The sequence below is a fragment of the Python bivittatus genome, unplaced genomic scaffold, assembly GCF_059951505.1.
Source record: "Python bivittatus isolate LINGU-HERP-01145 unplaced genomic scaffold, Pbiv_v1 ctg000070_np1212, whole genome shotgun sequence".
NCBI classification, from domain to species: Eukaryota; Metazoa; Chordata; class Lepidosauria; order Squamata; family Pythonidae; genus Python; species Python bivittatus.
Window position 1 is genome coordinate 24,355,788 of NW_028277034.1, and position 22,136 is coordinate 24,377,923.

A 22,136-nucleotide genomic window follows, 5' to 3' on the forward strand; every position below is an offset into this window, starting at 1 on the left:
CAATCTATAATATGTAGAGTTTCTGTTTGTATAACATTTTGCTGGGGACATGAAGTTGATGGTTCATGGTTATGCTTTTGGATGACATCCATCTTTGGACACTAAACAAACTTTTATATTGAGATGCTGCCACAAGGCTGCACTGATGTCTTCTAGTATTATATCCAAAGGAAAAAGGCATGCTTATCCTCCTCTGTCCACTGCAATTATAGTAGGATTGCATTCAACAGTTAAATCTCTCTTCCCACCGCAGTCTGTCTAAAACCTTGAATCAAAGAACTTATTGTAGGTAATGGGATCTACAATACCTTGCACAGTGAATCTTAATGATAAGATGTTCAAGTTTATTAATTGGGTCTACATATCCCTCTACAAATATGAATATAAAATGTATATACTGTATGTTACTCTTTTTTATTACATTTTTATTCAGCATTTTTAAGAAAAGAAAAAGACAAGGAGCAAAAAGTAAAGCAAAATGTTTTGCAAGCATCATAGAATTAGGCTAAAATGTTCAATATTGCACTGATTAGTTTTAAGTAACTGAGTCTTATAGTATGATACCTCCCTTCCTGCCCAGTCTCTAAAAGAACATTGGAAAGATGGCTCTTCCCCTCGGCCTTGGGTTAATATGGTTGTGTGGGACTTTTTGTCTATTTTTTTCTCTGCTTGACAAAAGAGTTTGGTTGCTGCTCCCTCCAGGTCCTTTGGGTTTTATTGCCAATTTTATAGCTGTTGTGTATATCAAGCCACCCAGAATCATTTGGAATCATGCAGCCTAGAATTTAATAAGTAAGTACTGTATATTTCAGAGATACCATTAAGTCCTGGAGCTCTGCTCAGTTTCAGATTTTAATCTGCTGCTTTAGTTTCATCTTCTGTTATGGTTTGACTAAAAACATTTCTTTTGTTGATGTGTAACTTTTATAATATTGTATTCAAGTACTCTTCAATTTTTTACATGTCAGATGTCTGTTTACTATATAATCTTGAATAGTATTTAACAAATTGTTCCATCATGTCCATTATAGATACTTGTCTAGTTCTGTAATGAACTAGTTCTACAATTAGTAGTAACAGTTCTTTTGTCTTGTTCTTTTTGCAATTGTTGGGCCAGCAGTTTCTGTGACTTGTTGCTTTTTCAAAATATTTATGTTTAACAAAATTCAGTTCATTTACTTCCATTAAATCTAGCTGATTATGAATCAGTTTAATGTTTTGTTCTAAGTCCAGATGCTTGTACCTTAGTTCTAACTGCTTCAGTTCATTCACCAATATGTCCATGTGCTTTTGCATAGCTTTCTTTCTAATTAATGACAGAAAGATAAACCACTCTGCCATAAATGCTAGATGTAGATAAAGAGACATCAGGAGTTAAACTGATATGGAAGAAGCTCTTCAATTCCTATTGACACTTCCATTTGATTTTAGCTGAGTTCACCTTTTTCAAACAATGGGTTTGGTGATCAGATTGTTATGGGGGGAAAAATGACTTTTTTTTTAAAAAAAGGGGGGGAATAGCATGTGAACATGCATGTGGGTAGTATTATATGTAAAGAGATAGTGAATTAGTTCTGCTTTATAATAATTCAATAATTTAAGAATTTTGCAGCAACGCATCTAGGAAAGTAAAGAAATACCTGAAAAGATGGAGGGAAAAGAATTCAGTAAAATTATAGTCTTGTATGACAGTTTTCAAAAAATCAGTTAGACCCAGTAAACCAGAAAGAAAACAAAATCAGGATGCTAGGAGTTCACAAAAGCATTTAGAAGTGGCAAGCGAGGTATCTATAAAAGTAGCAACTGAATGTGTGCATTTGTCCTTCCAAAAGCTACAGATCTGTGGTGAAGTTTCACCAAGAGGCAAAAAATAATGAATGTCAGCTGTTTTCAGTTCAGGGATTAAACCAGAACAAAAAATGATGTAAGTCGCTGCCTAATCATAAATCAGATGCAAAGTAAACCAATCCAAGAAAAACTAGTAGGAAGATATTAAGAAAAATGATAACACAAATCAGGAAGAGTTCTAATTGAAACCAATAAAAAGGAAGCTTACTAAGAAAGTTTATCTTGTTTGTTTCTGTTTATACTCTTTCAGATTTTTGTAAATGCCTAAAAGTGGGGGGAACATGTAGCTCTCAGAGAATTCATTTAATAGGCTACGAGTGACACCCGAAAAGACCCTATCCTTCATACCAGATAGATTGACCTGTAACAGTAGGAACTTCTTTAGAAAGATCTTTGCTGAAAATTGTAATGCCTGGACAGAGTCATTATGATAGATATGACCCCTCAGATCTCCAGTTGTATAAAGGTTATATCAATAGTTTGACTGTACGGTGAACAGCTGGCAACCAATGTAGATCTTGCAGTACAAGCATCATATGATTGCTATATTTTGAATCAGTTAAGAGCCAGGTTGCTGCAGTACACTGGAGATGGGGGGCCAATAAATTTAAATAATAATGATAATTTTGCACCAATTGCAACTTCCAAATGCTTTTCAGGGTTGAGTCCACATACAGCAAATTGCTGTAGTCAAAATGGGATAAAACCAAAACATAGACAACTTTGCCAGTCCAACTGGCTTAGGAACAATCTAACTTGGTTCACTATCCATACTTGTGGAAATGCACTCCTCATCATAGCTACTACCTTTGGATCCAGTGACAGATAAAGATCAGGGAACATCTACAGACTACCATTATTTATTTATTTATTTATTTATTTCACAAATTTGTATGGCTGCCCATTAGACACAACCCCCCAAGTCCTGCTTACCCTATTTATCAACAACATCTCTGTCTTGTTTGGATTTAATAGCAGCTTTTTCTTCCTCATTCAAGCCATTACTGATCTTGGACAATGCTCAAGGGTACAGATTCCATCCTGGAATTGGATGCTAAGGAGCAGTAAAGCTGTATGTCATAAGCATACTAATGATATCTTAAATCAAAGCCCTGAATTAATTCCCTGAGCAGTTCACATAGATATTTGACAGCATACAGGATAGGATAGAATCGTGGAATGTTATAGATCAGTACCCTAGGTGTTGAAAAGTACTTCCCCAGCACTGCCTTCTGAAAACAGCATGAGAGTAGACCAGAACCACTGCAAAGCAGTGTCTCAAATGGCCTTCAGTCCATGTTCACAGAGTCCTATCTGATGTCCTTCGACTTCTGCTTGTCTGAGTGATCAGTCACAACTTCCTGGTAAATCAAAGGTTTGTTTTAATGCTATGAAATGGAAGAAATTGTTCAGGCTTAATAGTGTTAATGTTCTAGTCTGTCTTCATATTCCATGTCAGCCAGGGCTTCAACAATATCACTGACATATCTGAGAAATTCCCCAAATTCATTCCTCAAGCATTCCTTCTTCATTCTTCATCTATGCAATATTTTTGTCCTTTTCAAATTCTCAAGCTCTTAATTGTCCTTTTCCCATTTCTCTAATGCTGTCTTGAGAATTTTTCCCGAATAGTGTCCAGTTCTTCATTTGATATGTGAATTACTGATTAATGAAAGCTTTATAAAACTAAACTTTCCTAAACTTCTGTTTAACACAGAGTATAGTAATTGAGATACTTCTTCAAAAGCATGCATATGATCATATCAGGATTTTTTTTAATCCGCCTTCATCACTATGACTCTAGATGGAGAGTAGAATATCTCCAGTCAGTAAACGAAGAGAGATGTCAATGCTTTAGGTTCAGTTTAGAGTGAAAATACGAAAACATTTTTTGTGGATGCTAATGTAGTCATAGGAGATATATTACTTAGGAAGAGATGGCTCCATGTGTGTTCTGAATGTTGCTCAATGACTTCTATGAACCATAGCCAGCATGGACAAATATAGTTCATAGGAACTACATTCAAAAAACATTTGGAATGTCAAATACAGTGGTACCTCGGTTCACGAACTTAATTTGTTCTGCGACTCTGGTCGTGACCCAAATTGGTTGCGACCCAAATCAAATTTTCCCATAAGGTTCAATGTAAATACGGTTAATCCATTCTGACCCCTCCGAATTTGGTCGCGACCCGATTTTGGTCGCGTCCCGAATCAAATTTTCCCATAAGGTTCAATGTAATTACGGTTAATCCGTTTTGAACCATATGTATTTTTTTTTTAAACCTCAAAAATATGAAACAAAATACAGTACGAAGAGAGAGAACGCTAACCTTGCTCGACGCGACTTCTGGCGTGGAGGACAGGAAGGTGGGTGGGGAGGTGGTTATTGCCTGGAGGGAGAGTCCCCCTCCCTACAGGAAGCCACAACCATGTGTCACGGGAGGGAAAATGGCCGTGGATCCTGTTCGTCACCCGATCTGGCGTTCGCGAACGGAAACAAAATTTTGCGAACGGAGCTGTTCGTGACCCGAATTGGTCGTGAACAGAAGCATTCGTAACCCGAGGTACCACTGTATATGAATTAAGTTTAAGAAAGATTATAACTAATGGATAAAAAATTCATTTGGAAAAAAGATAGTAAGATATTGGAGATATAACATTCTGAAATAGATCTGTGAATTATGGGCTTTGCAGGATTCAATTAATGTAGCACTGAATAAGTCTATGCATGCTTAGTGATGGTTTTGCTCCAGATGCTTCTACTGGGATCTACTTATACAGTATGACAGTTTTCCCAAACTGATTGTTTCCAAATGTACTTGAACTATCCAAATTTACTGTTAGCATGATTGTTAAATTCCTCATGGTCATGTTATTTTGGGAGTCTTGTATATATAATCTTCATATATTTTGGGAACTGTCATGTTGAAGATGATGGCTGTATGGGAGGTTTTCCCCTTCTCTTCAGAAATGTTACAAATTGCCCATGCTGGAATCATTCTCACCAATATAAAAACAAAACTAAACAAACTGTAAGCCATTACTGAGTTTCACTCATACTCAGGACCTGGCACTGCCATGCAGAGAACATGGAGGCTCCTCTTCTCTCAAAGTTGTTTATGTAGTTACATTTTTACCAAGAGGAATGATGAGCTGATATACAATCTGTGGCTTGTTTCTTCTGTAGGTGTTTTGGAGCTGTGCTCTCTACAGAAACTTTTCCTATCATGCATTTACTCTCTGCTATTGGCATACAGCGTGTTCTATATTGCATTGCTTCTTAGTAGATACAAGTTATTGTTTCATCTTGCTGGAGAAGACAACTCACAGTGCTGCTTAGGCTACTTAACAAGCAAACAAAAAAGTTAATCCCTTAAAGTTGATTCCATTATTTAATATCTTTCTAGAACTTAATTACTTGATTCCAAGACCATTCTGAACATCCCCTATTTCACACTAAATAATAGTAAAATATATTTTCTAGCCGTCTCCCAATGATCTATTTCAAAGAAAAAGAAGTAGTAGTTCCAATAGTTCTGTTTTTGTACCGTTGACTTCCCTTTTAAAAAAAAATACCAGTTTTTTTGAATACTCACACAAATTTTATGTAGTCAGAGGTCACATGAAGAAGAAGAATGTGACAGTTTGGAGCTACACAGACAAACAGATTTGGTTACATTATGAGGCCATGAAAATAAATGGGAGTGAACTTAATACTTCTTAGATAGTCACGGACTGTAACTTATTGGAATTAAGTGAATGAATGGGATGGTGACAAAATGATATATAGATACGATGTGATATGTGATGACATCACTAAGACAGAACAAGTCCTTTCAAACTGACTACAGTATTTTCTGAATACACTTTTCAAACACTCATGGAGTACTAGTGAGTAGCAAAGTGGCTTTTAATATCTAATGGGAGTAAAAGAATTTTTCAACTCTATTTAATCCTTTAATCCTTTTTACTGGGAGGAGGTTCACCTGAGAAATATAGTGTAGGAAGATACAGAACATTTTTATGGGCTTGTTTTAAACTCATTAGATAATGTCATGAACACAAACGGTGCACTGTTCCATGACAAGTTAAATATAGTAACTGTAATAACAGTGCTTATAATTATTCCTGTAAAGGGACTGAGAAAGAAAGATGACCATTTTCTATTTCTTTATTCTTTCTCCTCTTTCTCTTCTTTTGAGGGTAAAAATAGGAATTTACTTGGAACTGAATTATTATTAAATATGGTACACATTCTTATATCCTAAAATAGTTGCAAAGCAAAATTTGGTGGCTTTTTTTTTTTTTCATGAAAGTTGGAATGGAAATTATGACAGCTCCCAAGGCAATAGCACCAGATTGGGGTAATCTGCATTCCGTTCATGTTTTTTTCAGAAATAAATGCATCAGAAGTGTTGTGTTTCCAAATATTCATGCAAATGGTTTCAGATAGCCACATGCACAGCATATCCACATGAAATCACTCAAGAATATAAACATTTAGTGCTACTTAAACTTGACAAGCAGTGAAATGTATCATATTTTGCTCAACCAAACAGCATTTAATTAATTTTGTTTTTCTTAATTGGTTTTGTCTCAAATTGCTTACTTAGAGAAGTTGGTTTAACTTATTAACCTCAATTAGATTCTGAATATGTAATTAAGTTATAATAAACTGTCTCTTGTTACTGTAGTGGTATAATGAGAGCAGAAGGCTATATAGTGAGAACTATGTAGGAAAATGATGTTCTCATAAACAGGAACATAGCCTTAAATTAGTATGCATGTGGATAAGAGATGATAGTTGCCTATGTTCTAATGTATTTCAGTTCTTCTTTGGTGATCACTGTCAGTGTTCCTCATTTGTTACAGGTGACTGGTATGAACAACTGTATCCTCTCACAGTTACGCTGAATGACTGTATTGGAGAAGTGGTGACTAGGGCAAAGCAGTCAATGTCTTTTGTTCTGCTTCAGGAGCTTGCATGTTGTTTGCCACAGTGTTTAATGTTGACACTAAGAAGAGATATAGTCTTCAGTCAAGCAGTAGGTGTTTTTATTTCACAATCCTTTGTTTTTGTTGAAGAATAATAGATGTAAATCATGTCACTTTTAATTGAACCAACTTTAAGGAGGGTAAAGAAATATCTTCATACTCTGGAGCATCCTTCTTCAACCTGGTTTAATCTCATTGTGTTGAACTACAACTCCCATCATCTCCAGTCGGCAAGTTATTTGGAAATGTTGAAAATTGTAGTGCAACACATCGAAGAGCTCAGCCTGGTAAATGATATGTTCCTTCTGTCTCTCCATTGACAGTTCACTGGGCTTCTTGACATGAGGTACTAAAGGATGCAACCCTGACTGCCTGCTTATGAGCTGTACTCATAATACCCACCTCATTGGAAGGGTATTATACTGGCAAAATGCTACTCAGGGTGGAGTGCTTACCACATATTTCAGATATTCAGATACAATATTGGTATTTATTGTAACGTGCTCTTTTTTGTCAGTCCATCTGAAGCCATCACTCAAGTCTTTGATGGATTTCTCTAGCCATGTTCTGCAATACTGAACAGTGCCAGCTTATTTACCTCAACAAGTCTTTTTAATTCCTCTCAGAATGATTTATAAGCCAAATAAATAAATAAACAACAAACAAACAAACCATGCAAACAGATACTTAGAGACAACTGCAGAGGACGTTGTTCCAGTAAAATTGATCACCTCAACACTGTTAGAAAACATAGCCATATATAGGCATAATTTGTTTATAACATCAGTCAGGTTTTCAGCTCACTTGGCCTTCCTGAAAAGTTATAACAATTGCAAGCCACTTTTTCAATAATCGAATGTTGAATGGTCCTTATTAATGATGATCATAAAATAATTGTAAGCATTTAAAATGGATTTTATAATGATTAGTAGTATTCTACTAGCACTGCCTGTGCAGGGAACACTCTTTTCTCCATAGAGTCACAAATCCAAATGGCAGTTAAATAGTCTGGCTTTTCAGTCTGTCCCTGTCTCACAATAGTTGCGATCAGTTTTCAGCAACATAATTGAAACCTGACACTTCAGATTTTATAGAGCCTCTCATCTCACAGAAGTGATTCGTTGTTTAAAAATCACCTGTTAGTGCATTCCCACAGAAGTATCTTTTACTCTCACAGCAGGAGAAGTTTAGAGCCTGGCCAACAATAGCTTAAAGACAGCAACAACTGGAGTGGCACATAAGCCTAGTAGAAAGAAAGAAGTGCAAAGTGCAAAAAACAAAGAAGGCTATGTTTCCTTTTTTGTGTTTTGAGGATTGATTGCTATTTTAATGTAGTTATATATTATTATGTAGAATTTTTAAATGGGTAAAATTTTCTATGGTAAGTATTGAACTGATACTGAAAGCTATGACAGTCCTTGACAACAGAATAACAAAAAGAAAGGTAGAGTCAAGCTCAGCTCCTGGTGATGAGATAGAGAAATACATGTAGTATTTTTGGCAAGAATATACACTAATCAGGTCCAATATGGCTTGACCTTATTTATTTATTTCACCACATTAATGGCCACTGAACTCACAAACAGCAACTCTGGGCAGCTTGCTTATTTGTCTGATTGATTTATATCCCATCTTCATTTTATGGTTGAAAACAGAACAGCCAATAACAAAACATACAAAATACCAAAATATGGAATAACAAAGGCTAAAGCACAACGTAGTTCAAAGACATTTCAGAATGGATTCATCCAATGCCTTGGCCCAGTGCTCAGGAGATTTTCAGGGCCTTTCAGGCAGCCAACATGGTCAGAAACGTCCAAATCACAAATCTTTTTGAGATCAGCCAAGATCAGCTAGGTGCAAAGCGCACAATAGGGAAGAAAAGTAGGAAAGGAAAAGGAAAACAAGCCCTAGAGCAACATCTCCTTTTTTGTCTGATCCATGGGTCCAAGTTACTCTCAGTGTGATGAAATAGGATCCTTGGCTGACTGTTAAGGCTGCTTTGACTTTCCAAATCCAGTCTGTATACATATTTTTACATAAAACTAAGTTATGTCTGCTATGAGATGTTTTTTGCAGCTTTTTTTTTAAGCTGGAAAGAGGGAGGGGATTTGAGCAGATATATAATTACATATTTTAATACTATAGCCTAGGATTATAGAGGCTTCCCTGCAGCATTGAAAGCTCTGTAAGTTACATTGAGTCAGTCACCAGCTCTCAAAACAATCTAACTGATGGGGATATTGTGGGGGAAATTTGGAAGAGGAATGCCAGACCTGCACAATATATGGTCCACGGGCCACATGCAGCCTGCCAAGCAACCTTGTGCAACCCACCGGCATTTGTTAAAAAGTTGATAAAATATATCATACACTTTAACATTTGCTACAAATCATAGCCAAAAAGTACATATACATTCATGACCCTGACCAACACACTTGTACTGTTATTACAAGCATTTCTCCTACATGCAGAAATGCATTAAACAACCAAGAGATCATCATATCTCCTTGTCTTAAGACTAGAATTGGCACCTAGTATCCTTCAGAAGCTCTGGATTATAACTATCATAATCCTCATTGACCATATTAACAGGCATCTGATGGAAATTGTTTTAGATTTATAGCCTTTCCTTCAGAAGGCCCAGCTGAGATACATAGCACTCTCTTCCTCACCATCACCACTACCACCCCCTTCAAAATAACAAACTTGTGCTACTTTTGGCTGGAAATTATTAACCCAGTGAACTTCTATGGCTAAGGGTAGACTTGAGCTTGTGATTTCTGAGCATGAAGTTGAATGTATAGCATGAGGAGGATACCAAATTATGATTATTAAAGATCTAAGTACCCACCCTCTTTCCTGCCTGTTCATATTCTTTCAAGACTAAGTTTGTATGGCAAGGATATGCTGAGCCAGTGGATATCCAGTGGTTCAGATTTGAATTCTACAGTTATAATAATCATAACTTTTTTTCTGAAGCAATTGATATATCTATCTGAATGGTTTTTGTCATTACCCTAGCTTGCTGGTTTGATCTGTGGATTTATCATCAAGTTACACTCCAGTTTACGCGATCAAGGCTTCCTCCAGCAACTTCATACAGTGGGGCTAATTGTTCAGTATGAAGGACTTCTCAGTACATATAGTAAGTATGCAATTCAGATAACTCTATTCATATCCCAGAACATCCCCCTGATAGAGAGATGAAGCAGGAGAAGGGATACCTAGAGCACCGCTGGAGGGCCACAAGTAGCGAATCTGATTGAACATGAGTTAGGGCCTACCTCATTGTAGTAAGGGTGGGGAAATGTTTGTATTTCTTTGCCTTTATTGCATCTGCAGATAGCCATCCAGCAGCCTCATGTAGAGTGACCCATTCTCTCCTGGGTGGGAGTGACCCTGGGGGTCACTTACAGGATTGCTGGGAAAATTATGCTAGGCATTTGATGGATAAAGTCCATCAGATCTGCTCTGAGTTGGACTCTGGTCTTGATGCAGGTCCTGTGGAGGTTACTGGGTCTGGGTCTTGTTCAATTATCTGAGGATGGTTGGATCTGTTAGGCCTGACAAAGTAGACAGGGTCCTCGGGGTGTGAGTGCAGCCACCTCTGTATTAAATCCATGTCTCTCCTGACTGATCAAAGCCTCCTGGGAAGAGACACATGGTTGGATTCTGGTGGTGATTAATTCCTCTTTGAGGGAGGAGGTGGTCCCAACATCTCTTAAGGAGGAAGTGTTTCACGCCCTCCTCAAGGGGCCATGGCTAGACCCCACCATTCTGCACAATTTTCGTCCACTTTCCAACCTTCCCTTGTAAAGGAGGTGGTTGTATTGCAGCTTCAGAGGACTCTGGAAGAAGCTGATCATCTGGATCTGTCAGCCCTTTGAGGTAGACCAGACCTGGAAACCCTAATATCAACCTTGCAAGTCTGAAAGTGCCTGAAAGGCTGTGGGAGCTTGGATGAGGCACAACAGGCTTCAGTTCAACCCAAGCAATATCAAGTGGCTCAGGGTTTTTGGGCTGCTTAGTTCCAGGAAGCTTCCATCTTTGGTTTTGGATGGGGTGTGCAATCTGGGGATTCTCCTGGATTCATGGCTCCTTCTCAAGGAGCAGGTGTAGTCATGACTGGGAGGACCTTTGCTCAACTTCAGGTTGTGCATCATTTGCAGCTGTTCCTGGACCAAGGGGGGCTGCTCATGGTCACTAATGTCCTTGTGACCTCCAGACTGGACTATTACAATGTGCTCTACATGGGGCTGCCTTTGAAACTATTCAGAAGCTTCAACTGGTGCCAAATGCAGTGGTGTGGGCAGTTACCGGTGCAGGTTACTCGGCACATGTGACACCACTGCTCCACAAGGTGCATTGGCTTCCAGTGTGCTTCCAGGTGCAATTCAAGGTGTTGGTGGTCACCTTTAAAGCCCTTCATGGCTTGAGACTGGACTACTTATTTCTCCCCAATTGTCCCTACCCATCCTACCCAATCCAGCAGGAGGAGCAGGCTGTGGGTACCATCAATTAAGGAGTGTCAGCTGGCAGGGCCCAGAAGGAGTCTTTTCTGCAGTGGCATCTGCCCTTTGGAACATCATCCCCCCTGAGATTAGATTGTCCCTGGCCTTGTTGGCCTTCCATAAGACCTTGAAAACTTGGTTTTGTGCCCAAGCCTAGGGCCCTGGGTGTGTGGTAGAGATTCACTATCACCACTACTGTTGTCATTCTATTGATTCCTCTGTCAACAATATTGAACAAGCCAGGCCGTGGCTATCAAGCATCAAAAACATCTGCCAGGCTATCCCACCTCCTTTACATGGATGATCAGAAGATGTATGGAAAAACACCATCTGAAATAGAATCGCTGCTCAACACTGTCTGAATATACAGCCAAGATATTGCAATGGAGTTTGGATTGGACAAATGTGCCACCCTTATCATCAACAGGAGAAAAACAGTGAAAACTGAAGGAATAAATATACCCTATAGAAATAACATCAAGAGTCTGGATGAAGAAGATCACTATAAATACTTGGGCAACCTTCAAGCTGACAACATCAAGCACATTGAAGTCAAGAAGAAGGTTAGTAGTGAATACATCATGAGAGTGAAGAAGTTCTTAAAGTCCAAACTCAGTGGAGTAAATACCATCAAGGCTATTAACACCTGGGCAATTCCATTCATTAGATACACAGCTGGAATAGCGGACTGGACTCAAGCAGAAGCCCTGGATAGGTAGGCCAGAAAAATCAGGACAATGAATCGTGCCCTTCATCCATGCAGTGATGTTGGCATACTCTAGTTACCAAGGAGCATAGGTGGGTGTGGAATGTTGCAAGTACACTAGACAGTTGAAGAAGAAGAAAGGGCATTAGAAGAATATCTGAAGGACAGTGAAGAAGATGCACTGAAGCTAATACACCATGAAGGTTTATTGAATCTGAAGGGACCAAACTGGCCTACAAGAAAGACCAAATGAAGAACAGAAAAGAAACATGGCAAGACAAAGTATTACATGGCCAGTACACAAAAAAACTAGCAGGCAAAGCAGATAACAAGACTAAGAGCAAGAAAGTTGAAGAAAGAGACAGAGGGGCTAATTCTGGCTGCACAAGACCAAGCCTTAAGAACAAATGCATACAAAGCCAGAATTGAGAAGACAGCAACAGCAAATGCCACCACTGCAAACAAGCTGAAGAAACAGTGGACCACCTAGTCAGCTGCTGCAAGAAGATCACACAGACTGACTACAAACAACGGCATGACAAAGTAGCAACAATGGTGCATTGGAATTTCTGCAAGAAATACCATTTGCCTGCAAGCAAGAACTGGTGGGACCACAAAACAGACAAAGTAATAGAAAATGAAGAAGCTAAGGTACTCTGGCATTTTAGAATTCAGACAGACAAGCACGTGCCACATAACATCCCAGACTTAAAAATTGTTGATAAGAAAGACAAAAAAGTCTTTGTAATACCTGGAGACAGCAAAATAAAAGAGAAAGAACTGGAGAAAATCACAAAATATTGTGACCTGCAAATAGAAATAGAACAACTCTTGCAAAAGAAAGCAAAGATAGTACCAATAGTAATTGGCACCTTGGGTGCAATCCCAAAACATCTAGAGTACCACCTGAAGACTATCAGCATTGGGAAAATAACCATCAGTCAATTGTAAAAGCCATTTTTATTTCGAAAGGCTTATATCCTACAACGATACCATCAAACAACAACATCTGCCTATCCCAGGTCCTTGGGAAGGACTCAATAGGTGGATAAAAATGCCAAATCCAGTCCAACCATCTGGCTGACTGCATGACCAACATTAATAATATCCAAAAAACCTGAATCCTATCGTTTATGTAATAAGAAGAAAAAGGTGAATTTATTCACAGAATGTGCTCAGCCAAATAGTGGGTTCACATAACATACAGTGCTAGATTAAACAAACCTTATTATGGCTTGGTGCAGTATGTTAACCCAGGCCTGCATCTGCTTTTGTGCATAAGTGTCCCAAACATATTGCTGGCACCAATAGAATGAATCTGTGTAGCTCAGGGTTGAACTGTGGAGTCCTTGGGGTTCTCTGAGCTTGGTTGTTTTCTTGCAAACGTTTCGTAATCTGACTAGGTAACATCTTCAGTGATGTTACCTAGCCAGGTAACGAAACGTTTGCAAGAAAACAACCAAGCTCAGAGAACCCCAAGGACTCCATATTGCTAGCATGTGGGAAAGTAGAAATATGCAAGGAAGTTATGGAAGAGCTGCATAACAAATATCCAGATAATTCTGATTACTATGCAGATAAAGAAACTTATAATAAGCAAATAAATAAGGGGAAGAAAGAACTTTACTGCTTTTCGCAAACACATGATAAAAGTAGATATACAGTTGTGTGAAAAAGAAAGTACACCCTCTTTGAGTTCTATGGTTTTATGTATCAGGACATAATAAAAATCATCTGGTCCTTAGCAGTTCTCAAACACATGACAGATTATACCATGTCGTCATTTATTTTACAAAAAGAAGGCCAAAATGGAGAAGCCATGTGTGAAAAACTAAGTACACCCTTACTGTTTCCATAGGTATGAAGAGACTAAGTAGCAGCCAGCTGCTGCTAATCAAATGCCCTTGATCAATTGATCATCAGCAAGTGTGACTACCTCTATAAAAGCCGAAGTTTTAGGAGTTTGCTGGTCTTGAGCATTGAGGTCTGTGTTAACACAATGCCAAAGGGTAAAGACATCAGCAGTGATCTTAGAGAAGCAATTGTTGCTGCCCATCAATCCGGGAAAGGTTTTAAGGCCATTTCCAAACAATTTAAAGTCCATCATTCTACAGTGAAGAAGATGATTCACAAGTGGAAAACATTCAAGATGGTTACCAATCTTCCCAGGAGTGGATGTCCCAGCAAATTCACCCCAAGGTCAGACTGTGCAATGCTCAGAGAAATTGTAAAAAAATCCAAGAGTTACATCTCAGACTTATAGGCCTCAGTTAGCATGTTAAAAGTTCAAGTTCATGACAGTACAATTAGAAAAAGACTGAACAAGGATGGTTTGTTTGAAAGGGTTGCCAGGAGAAAGCCTCTTCTCTCTAAAAAGAACATGGCAGCATGGCTTAGGTTTGCCAAGTTGCATCTGAACAAATCACAAGACTTCTGGAACACTGTCCTTTGGACAGACAAGACCAAAGTGGAGATGTGTGGCCATAATGCACAGCGCCATGTTTGGCGAAAACCAAACATAGCATATCAGCGCAAACATCTCATACCAACTGTCAAGCACGGTGGTGGAGGGGTGATGATTTGGGCTTGTTTTGCAGCCACAGGACCTGGGCACCTTGCAGTCCTTGAGTCGACCCTGAACTCCTCTGTATACAAAGTATTCTAGAGTCAAATGTGAGGCCATCTGTCTGACAGCTAAAGCTTGGCCGACATTGGGTCATGTAACAGGACAATGATCCCAAGCACACCATCAAGTCTACAACAGAATGGCTGAAAAAGAAAAGAATCAAGGTGTTGCAATGCCCCAGTCAAAGTCCAGACCACAACCCAATTGAAATGCTGTGGTGGGACCTCAAGAGAGCTGTGCATAAACAAATGCCCGCAAACCTCAATGAACTGAAGCACTGTTGTAAAGAAGAGTGGGCCAAAATTCCTCCACAATGATGTGAGAGACTGAAAAAGTCATACAGAAAACGATTACTTCAAGTTATTGCTGCTAAAGGTGGTTCTACAAGCTATTGAATCATAAGGTGTACTTAGTTTTTCACACATGGCTTCTCCATTTTGGCCTTCTTTTTGTAAAATAAATGATGACATGGTGTAATATGTGTTGTTGTTCATCTGAGGTTGTATTTACCTACTTTTGAGAACTGCTAAGGACCAGATGATTTTTATTATGTCCTGATACGTAAAACCATAGAAGTCAAAGAGGGTATACTTTCTTTTTCACACGACTGTATTTTAATGTTAAAAACTGACAGCCATATTTGGTTTAAATGTTTTTTTTCCTCTTGAACCAAGCAGAGTTGCTAGTCACTTATATTTTCTTTTCTTTTTTATCTGAAATTTTTCTATATAGGTGAGGAAATTGGGATGCTAGAAGATATGGCTGTGGGAATATCCGACTTGCAAAAAGTCATGTTTAAAATAACCGAAGCTAAATCGGATGACCTGTTGCCTGTTATAACAGGAAGACGGTAAGTATTATCTGTTCTTCAAAACAAAAATATTTATGTTGTGCAAAAAAAAATTGAGGAAGTTATGTGATATTCAAGAAGAGATAGAAATCAGAATAAATGCTCTGAGCAGCCTTTACAGATAATAAATGAATATATACATGAGCGAAATAAGTTGCAGTATAAACCACAGCTGTTATCCTTTAATATGGAAATTCTCAAATATCTATTGAATAATGGTGTACCTGTTTCTTGAAGAACAACATTCATTTCTATAGACTAAATATGTCGTTCTTAAGATATAAAGAAAAAGTGGCTTGAACTGAAGGTTTTCAAACTTAAAGTCCAAGTAAAGACACAAATCTTCTGTTTTATACCTTTTAAGGAAATTGTGGGTCTCATTTAAGGACAGAAATTCATTTGATTTTAATAGCTTGATTTTGTATTGTCAAAAATGGAGAGGGGACAATAATTATTTTTCCTTTTGTATGAAAAAAGTTGCAACTCAGCAGCATCTCTTCAGCTGACTGAATATGGGTCTTTCTTTGCTATCTAAGACCAAACCTATGCAGGCCCAACAAAAGATTGAGATTAGAAGAATACTGACATTGCTACAAGGTCTAAATTAAAATATGACAGTGTGCCAGAAATAAATTTCCTGCATTTCTAGACTCAGTAACTCTGTGGCAAAGGAAGAAATAATATACAAAATATTGTTTTAGGCACAGGCCATTTGCCAAGTGGAAGCAGGTTTCTTAATTCCCTCATCATCATTACCAATCCAGCATACAAAATGCTGTGCAGAAAGTTCCTGCTAATGAAAACAGGCTGTGACATGGGGAATCAGGATTTCCACAAGAATAATGCTGAGGCACCTTCTGTTAGTTGAGTTCCATTAATTTTAAAAAAAATGTCTCTGCTTCTTCTGAGGGATTCGTCGCTGTATTGCATACCAGTCTATCCCATTCAGCAGACTCTTCAAACCCCTGTAAGAGCAACAGATTTCACCAGTACAATTAAATATTATTGCAGAGTTCCCAAACTCTGTGGTGCCACAACCTCTTAAAATGATAAATGAATTTCTATGATTTCCTCAATGAATAAAATTAATGAGCTCTTTCCCTTGGTCTAGTGAGTGAGGTAGCTGTCAGTTTAACATTACATGGGTTTCCTATCCCATTTCTTATTCCCTGTACACACACAAAATCAGAGTCCTGTTAGAACTCAGTCTCAGCAGGAACAGGTTTTGGCAGCAATTCAGCTTTGCATGCACAAGCTGCCAGTTTTCACAGGACTCTGGCTTTGCATGCGGACGCTTGGTGCCTCACAATACAGATTACTGCTGGAACTTACTCTCACAGCTGGCTTGTCCAAGCAGGCTGAACTGAGTTCTCACAGGGCTCAAGCTTTGTTTGCCCAAGGCTTCTGCCGAGAAATCAAGATTGCTGGAAGGAGTATCCATATGGAACGCATATCCATCCAGCACTCCAGTTTGGACACTGTGGTGAAACCATAGCATGCCAAAACATAAAATAAAACCTAAATTAGGCCTCTTGATCAAAGCAGCAGTCCTCCAGTCCGTAAGCAGAAAGGAAAAGAGAAGCAGAGCTCCAGGCTGTGAAATTCCCCTTCTCTTCCCTCCCCGTGTATGTTCTCTCTCCGCTCTTCCAGGATTCTCTGCAAGTTAATCTTCCCCACTCCCTCCCAGATCCCCTTTCTTTCTCCTAGACCCATCATTCCCATTCTCCCCATTACCCTTCACTTCTATCTCCCTTTCCACTCTCATTGTCAATTTTATGGACTTGCCCAGTCATGACAAGAACATTAGAAGCAGTGTACGTTCAGAATACTGTACAGTTAGACCTGGATCGGTCTGGATAGAAAGCTTGTTCATGCTGAGTCTGACTCCTGGAATCTATATGAACATGTCCATGAAATTTTCTAGGCACCATTGCGGAAGTAGTTTGTCTTGCCTTCTCTTGAGATTTTTTTTCCATGTCCTGAATCCAGCCTATAGGCCTGGGATTACTGCTCATTTCCTGGTCATTAAATCCAAACCTAGCACTATTTAAACTTTTCAAGATCAGCTAAAATAACCTACTGTAGAGGCTGCCACCTACCTGAGTATGGAAAGGAACAGAGAAATAAATATGAGTTAATGTCAAAAAGTTCTAGGAAGTGGGGAAAAGAGACAAAATGGAAATAGTTTTGGCTTAATTTTTTGTTTGGTTTTAAGTTTCTTTTGTTCCTTGCTTCAATTTCTCTCTCTCACTGTATGTGGGAAATAGGTTTGGTGAGGTTGAGTATAATCATAATGGAACTTCTTATAATTTTGAAATTGGCAAGTTTTTATAATTAAAAGTTTTTTTTTTGTTTTTTTGCACAAATACACTGTGGATAATCAACAGCTTATTATGTTTCTCTTGGTACATCTATAAAACAATGGCAGAAAGACAATACAGTGGTACCTCTACTTACGAACTTAATCCGTTCCGTGACTCTGATCGCAAGTCGAGTTGGTCGCAAGTAAATTTTCCCATAAGGTTCAATGTAATTACCGTTAATCTGTTCCGGTATCCGCGGACCACGCATCAGGGGCGGAAAAACGGCTGCTGACCACGCGTCAGGGGTGGAAAAACGGCCGCGGACCACGTGTCGGGCGGAAAAATGGCCGCGGACCACGTGGAACGGGTGGAAAATGGCCGCGGACCACATGGAACGGGCGGAAAATGGCCGCGGACCACGTGGAACGGGCGGAAAATGGCCACGGACCACGTGGAACAGGCGGGAAAATGGCCGCGGACCACGTGGAACGGGCGGAAAATGGCCGCGGACCACGTGGAATGGGCGGAAAATGGCCGCGGACCACGTGGAACGGGCGGAAAATGGCCGCAGATCCGGTTCGTAAGTCGAGGTGAGTTCGTAAGTAGAGGTAAATTTTTGGGGCCGGAGCTGATCGTATCTCGAAAAATTCATAAGTAGAGGCATTCGTAAGTAGAGGTACCACTGTACTGTAAAACACCTATTGGCTAAAATGATTGATTTGCAATTGTATGTTCATAATTCCAATTAGAAAATTCTGAGTGTTCTGGAATTTCTGCAGAAAAACAAAAATCAACTGATTTCATTCATGAAAAAATTCTGATACTAGATATTACCAGCTGATATGTTAAATAATACTAACAGGATACTAGAAAATTCCATTATCACTGCCCAGTCCCCCAGCCTATAGTTAACAGACCATATATTTATTGTGACAGTTCTTAGTTTTTCAATTGAAGATAATCATTCAAAGTGCACTTGAGAGAAAGTAGAACTTAAAAAACTAGTAATCAGTGACTATTTTCATGGTCCAGTTTCCTGGCAAATAAGAGAAATCTGAAATACTGGTTTCATTTTTCTATTGTTTTCTGTTTCTGTATTCAAAAATCAGTTGAAACTTGTTTCAGTTTCTGAAGCGATATAAGTTTATTACTGCACTGGGCTCTTTGTGCCCTCAAGGAAGTAAACATGTTTGTTTATACATTGCCTGTAATTTATTTCCTCTGTTCTATAAATGGGCACTAGCTTATACATATGCTAATGCATCCTTAAAATATTTTTCTAAATTATTTATGGAATGTACACTCATTGCAACCTTGTGCTTTCTACAGTGCTGGATTCCTTTCTAACAATTTATTATAGTATTTTACAGATGTACCCCAGAGAATTTGGATTATTTTTTTCTATATTTGATTTTTAGAAACAAGGATTTTAGCAATAATTATTCTCTTACCACCTACATTTTACTTTTTCTTAGTTGGGGGAGGGGGCAAACTTTTTTCCCACAACTGTTACTGGATTTGGTTTTCCATCTCACTATATGTCATTCTACATACTATAAACAGTGTAGTGGTGGCTCCAACGATTAGTATAAGAACTATATTATATTTTGATGTATTATTTTATTAGAGCTCTTTAAACTTTAAAAGTTATCTATCTCTTTTGTTTAATGGACTTACATAATAATTATTTCAAAGCTGGGTAAAGGTTCTGAATTGTGTTCCAGTTACAGACCACTTTGATTGATAAATGTGGACAGTAAGATATTTATTGCTATGTTGGCATGGAGACTTCGGGCTAGATTTATGAAACCATCAGGGAATTAATAGTACTAGGCTATTAATTGAGCTAATAGGTAAATAGGTAAAATTCAGCCAGTATTAACATATACAGGAGGCAAAAAATCTTTTGATATATGACATGGTATGATCCCTCAGTTATCACTTTTCAAAAACCATATTGTGACCTTTGCTACTCTTTATTTAAAACACTTTTATGTTATCTGCTCCCTTAACGGCTCTGGATAACTTACAAAAATATAATAAACCAATAATATAATAATGAAAGACAAGAATGATTAAATACTAAAAAATAAATCAGCCATTGCTTAATATTAAAAGCCTAAAACTTTAGAAGAGCTATGTTAATATACATGGTTTTAGTCCCCCTTTGAACTGTAACAAGGCTTAAGGTATATTGTGTTCAACAATATGGAATGTACCATGGAGAAAGCAAAGTTAATTGTTGATGTCAAACACATGTAGCAGGCTCCTCATTTACAATCTGAGACTACAAGATGAATATGCAGGAATAGGTGATCCTGTAAATAGCTTGGAGTTAAGCAACGTAAGGCTTTATATGTGAGTTTCTTAAATTAGGTCCAGGAACTAGCAATTAGTGAAGCTGTTTCAACACGGGTTATGTTGGACCTCTGAATGGCATTATTCATTACCAATGCTGCCTCATTCTGAGCAATGTTTGGACTATCTTCAAGAACTGTTCCACAGAGCATATTATAATAATGCAATTATAAAGTCACCAAGCCAAGTCTTTTGTCTCTATGTAGGGATGTCCTTGATTTATTATCACAATCCCTCAGTCTTGCCACAGATGTTCTGTGGCTGTTCGCTACCAGTGTTGAATCCAGAAAGTCACATAGACTGCAAACCTGTTTGTTAAAGCAGGCTGCAAATCTTCCAAATCCTGAAGTCCCTTTCTTGGAATCTGAAACAATTCAATCTTATTGACACTAATTGTTAGCTTCTTCCCCCATATCCACTCTTTATAATCTGGAGATATTCAGAGGTTCCAGCGCTGTCCAAACTCACAAGAAAGGAGAAGTATAGCTAAGTAGCATCAGGTTATTAATGACAAAGTGGGGGAGGAGAGAGTGAAGCAATATTACTTTACCATAGCATACTAAGAAGAAAAGTGAAGCCACCATAAAAAAGTGTTTCCAAACTATAGCTGTCTCAAGTGCTCCTGAAAGATATCATGTCAAGTGGTTTCAAAAGCTGCCAAGAGATACAGGAGTGCCAATAGGGTTGTATTACCCATTTCGCTCTCCTCTTTCACCAGGGAAACAAAGGTGTCTTGTATGTCAAATCCAGATCTAAATCCATGCTGAAAAAGATGAGATAATCCATTTCAAATAATAGTTTCTAGAGCTCTTTCTCTTTCTCACCAGCATGGCTAAATATGGAGAATTGGACAGTGACCAATAATTGTTAGAATTTGCTGGATCCAAAAATGGTTTCTTAAGCAAGGGCCTCACCATCACCTCATTTCAAATAACAAAATTCTTTCTCTGCAATATGGAAATACTAAGAGTTTGGAAAGAATTATTCTGGAAGAATTATTCAGTAAAGATGGTTACTGTCCCCTTGAGTTTGGCATTTGGGAGCTAAAACACAAATGTTTACAGTTTGGACTCCTCCTGTCATTACATTTTGATTTGAAATCTACAAAAAAGTTGGTATGCCCATAAAACAATTACTACTATGTATTAAGGTGGTACATTGTCTTCTGGGATCTATCCTTAGAAACTAACAAATAAGAGTTTTCTATATTTGTTAAATCTAACCAATAAATAAATATAGAACTTACAAACATATAGAGTTATGGATCTTGTACATGAGGGGTTGTCAAGAAATTTATCCAGCTTTGGAAGGACACATATTCAATTGAGCAGCAAGAAAATGGCCAAATGTTTTTGAACACTTGATATATTGCCAAGTTTGCTTTTTTTTTTTTTCACAATCCCTATTTTCTTTTTCTATTCCCCTTTCAAATGCTGCATCTGCTTCTGATACCTCATTCTGATCCCTGATGTCCCATAGAAAAAAGAGATCGTAGATAGATGGTCAGTTTCAGAAGGATCATTGGGGTTTTAGGCAACTATACTACAAATATCAACTTATTTACTCTTGTTTATGGAAGGAACTGTAACATCAAATGCACAGAAGTATATGATTGTGGTTAATTCTGATTGAGTTTAATAAGGAATATGTGAAATAGTCAGCATTTAAAAAAGCTCACAAAATGAGCAATACAGTCACATATGACACCGAATAAAAATTTAACTCAACCAGAAACAAAACTTTATTCACTCTTTCAATGCATGCATAGTAGTGTCTTGACAGATTTGTTGATTGTTCACATGACTCTGATAAACAGACCAGAGAGAAATTCACCAGCCCCAGGTTCACACTTACCATGAATTTAAGGTTACATGTGTATGCATGTAGATTTCAGCAGGTCTGTAGCAAATGCTTTTTAAATACATGTGCTCAT

General features: G+C 38.2%; 1 protein-coding gene across 9 annotated transcripts in view; it reads left to right on the forward strand.

Moving 5' to 3' along the window:
• INPP4B (inositol polyphosphate-4-phosphatase type II B) overlaps positions 1 to 22,136 on the forward strand; it is a 256,059-nt gene that overhangs the window by 180,898 nt on the left and 53,025 nt on the right. For all 9 annotated transcript variants that reach the window (XM_088132815.1, XM_088132817.1, XM_088132816.1 and 6 more), the window contains 3 exons: positions 6,724 to 6,896; positions 9,871 to 9,994; positions 15,425 to 15,542. In XM_088132815.1, the coding sequence (XP_087988941.1) occupies positions 6,724 to 6,896; positions 9,871 to 9,994; positions 15,425 to 15,542 (415 nt within the window). The remainder of the gene's footprint in view (positions 1 to 6,723; positions 6,897 to 9,870; positions 9,995 to 15,424; positions 15,543 to 22,136) is intronic.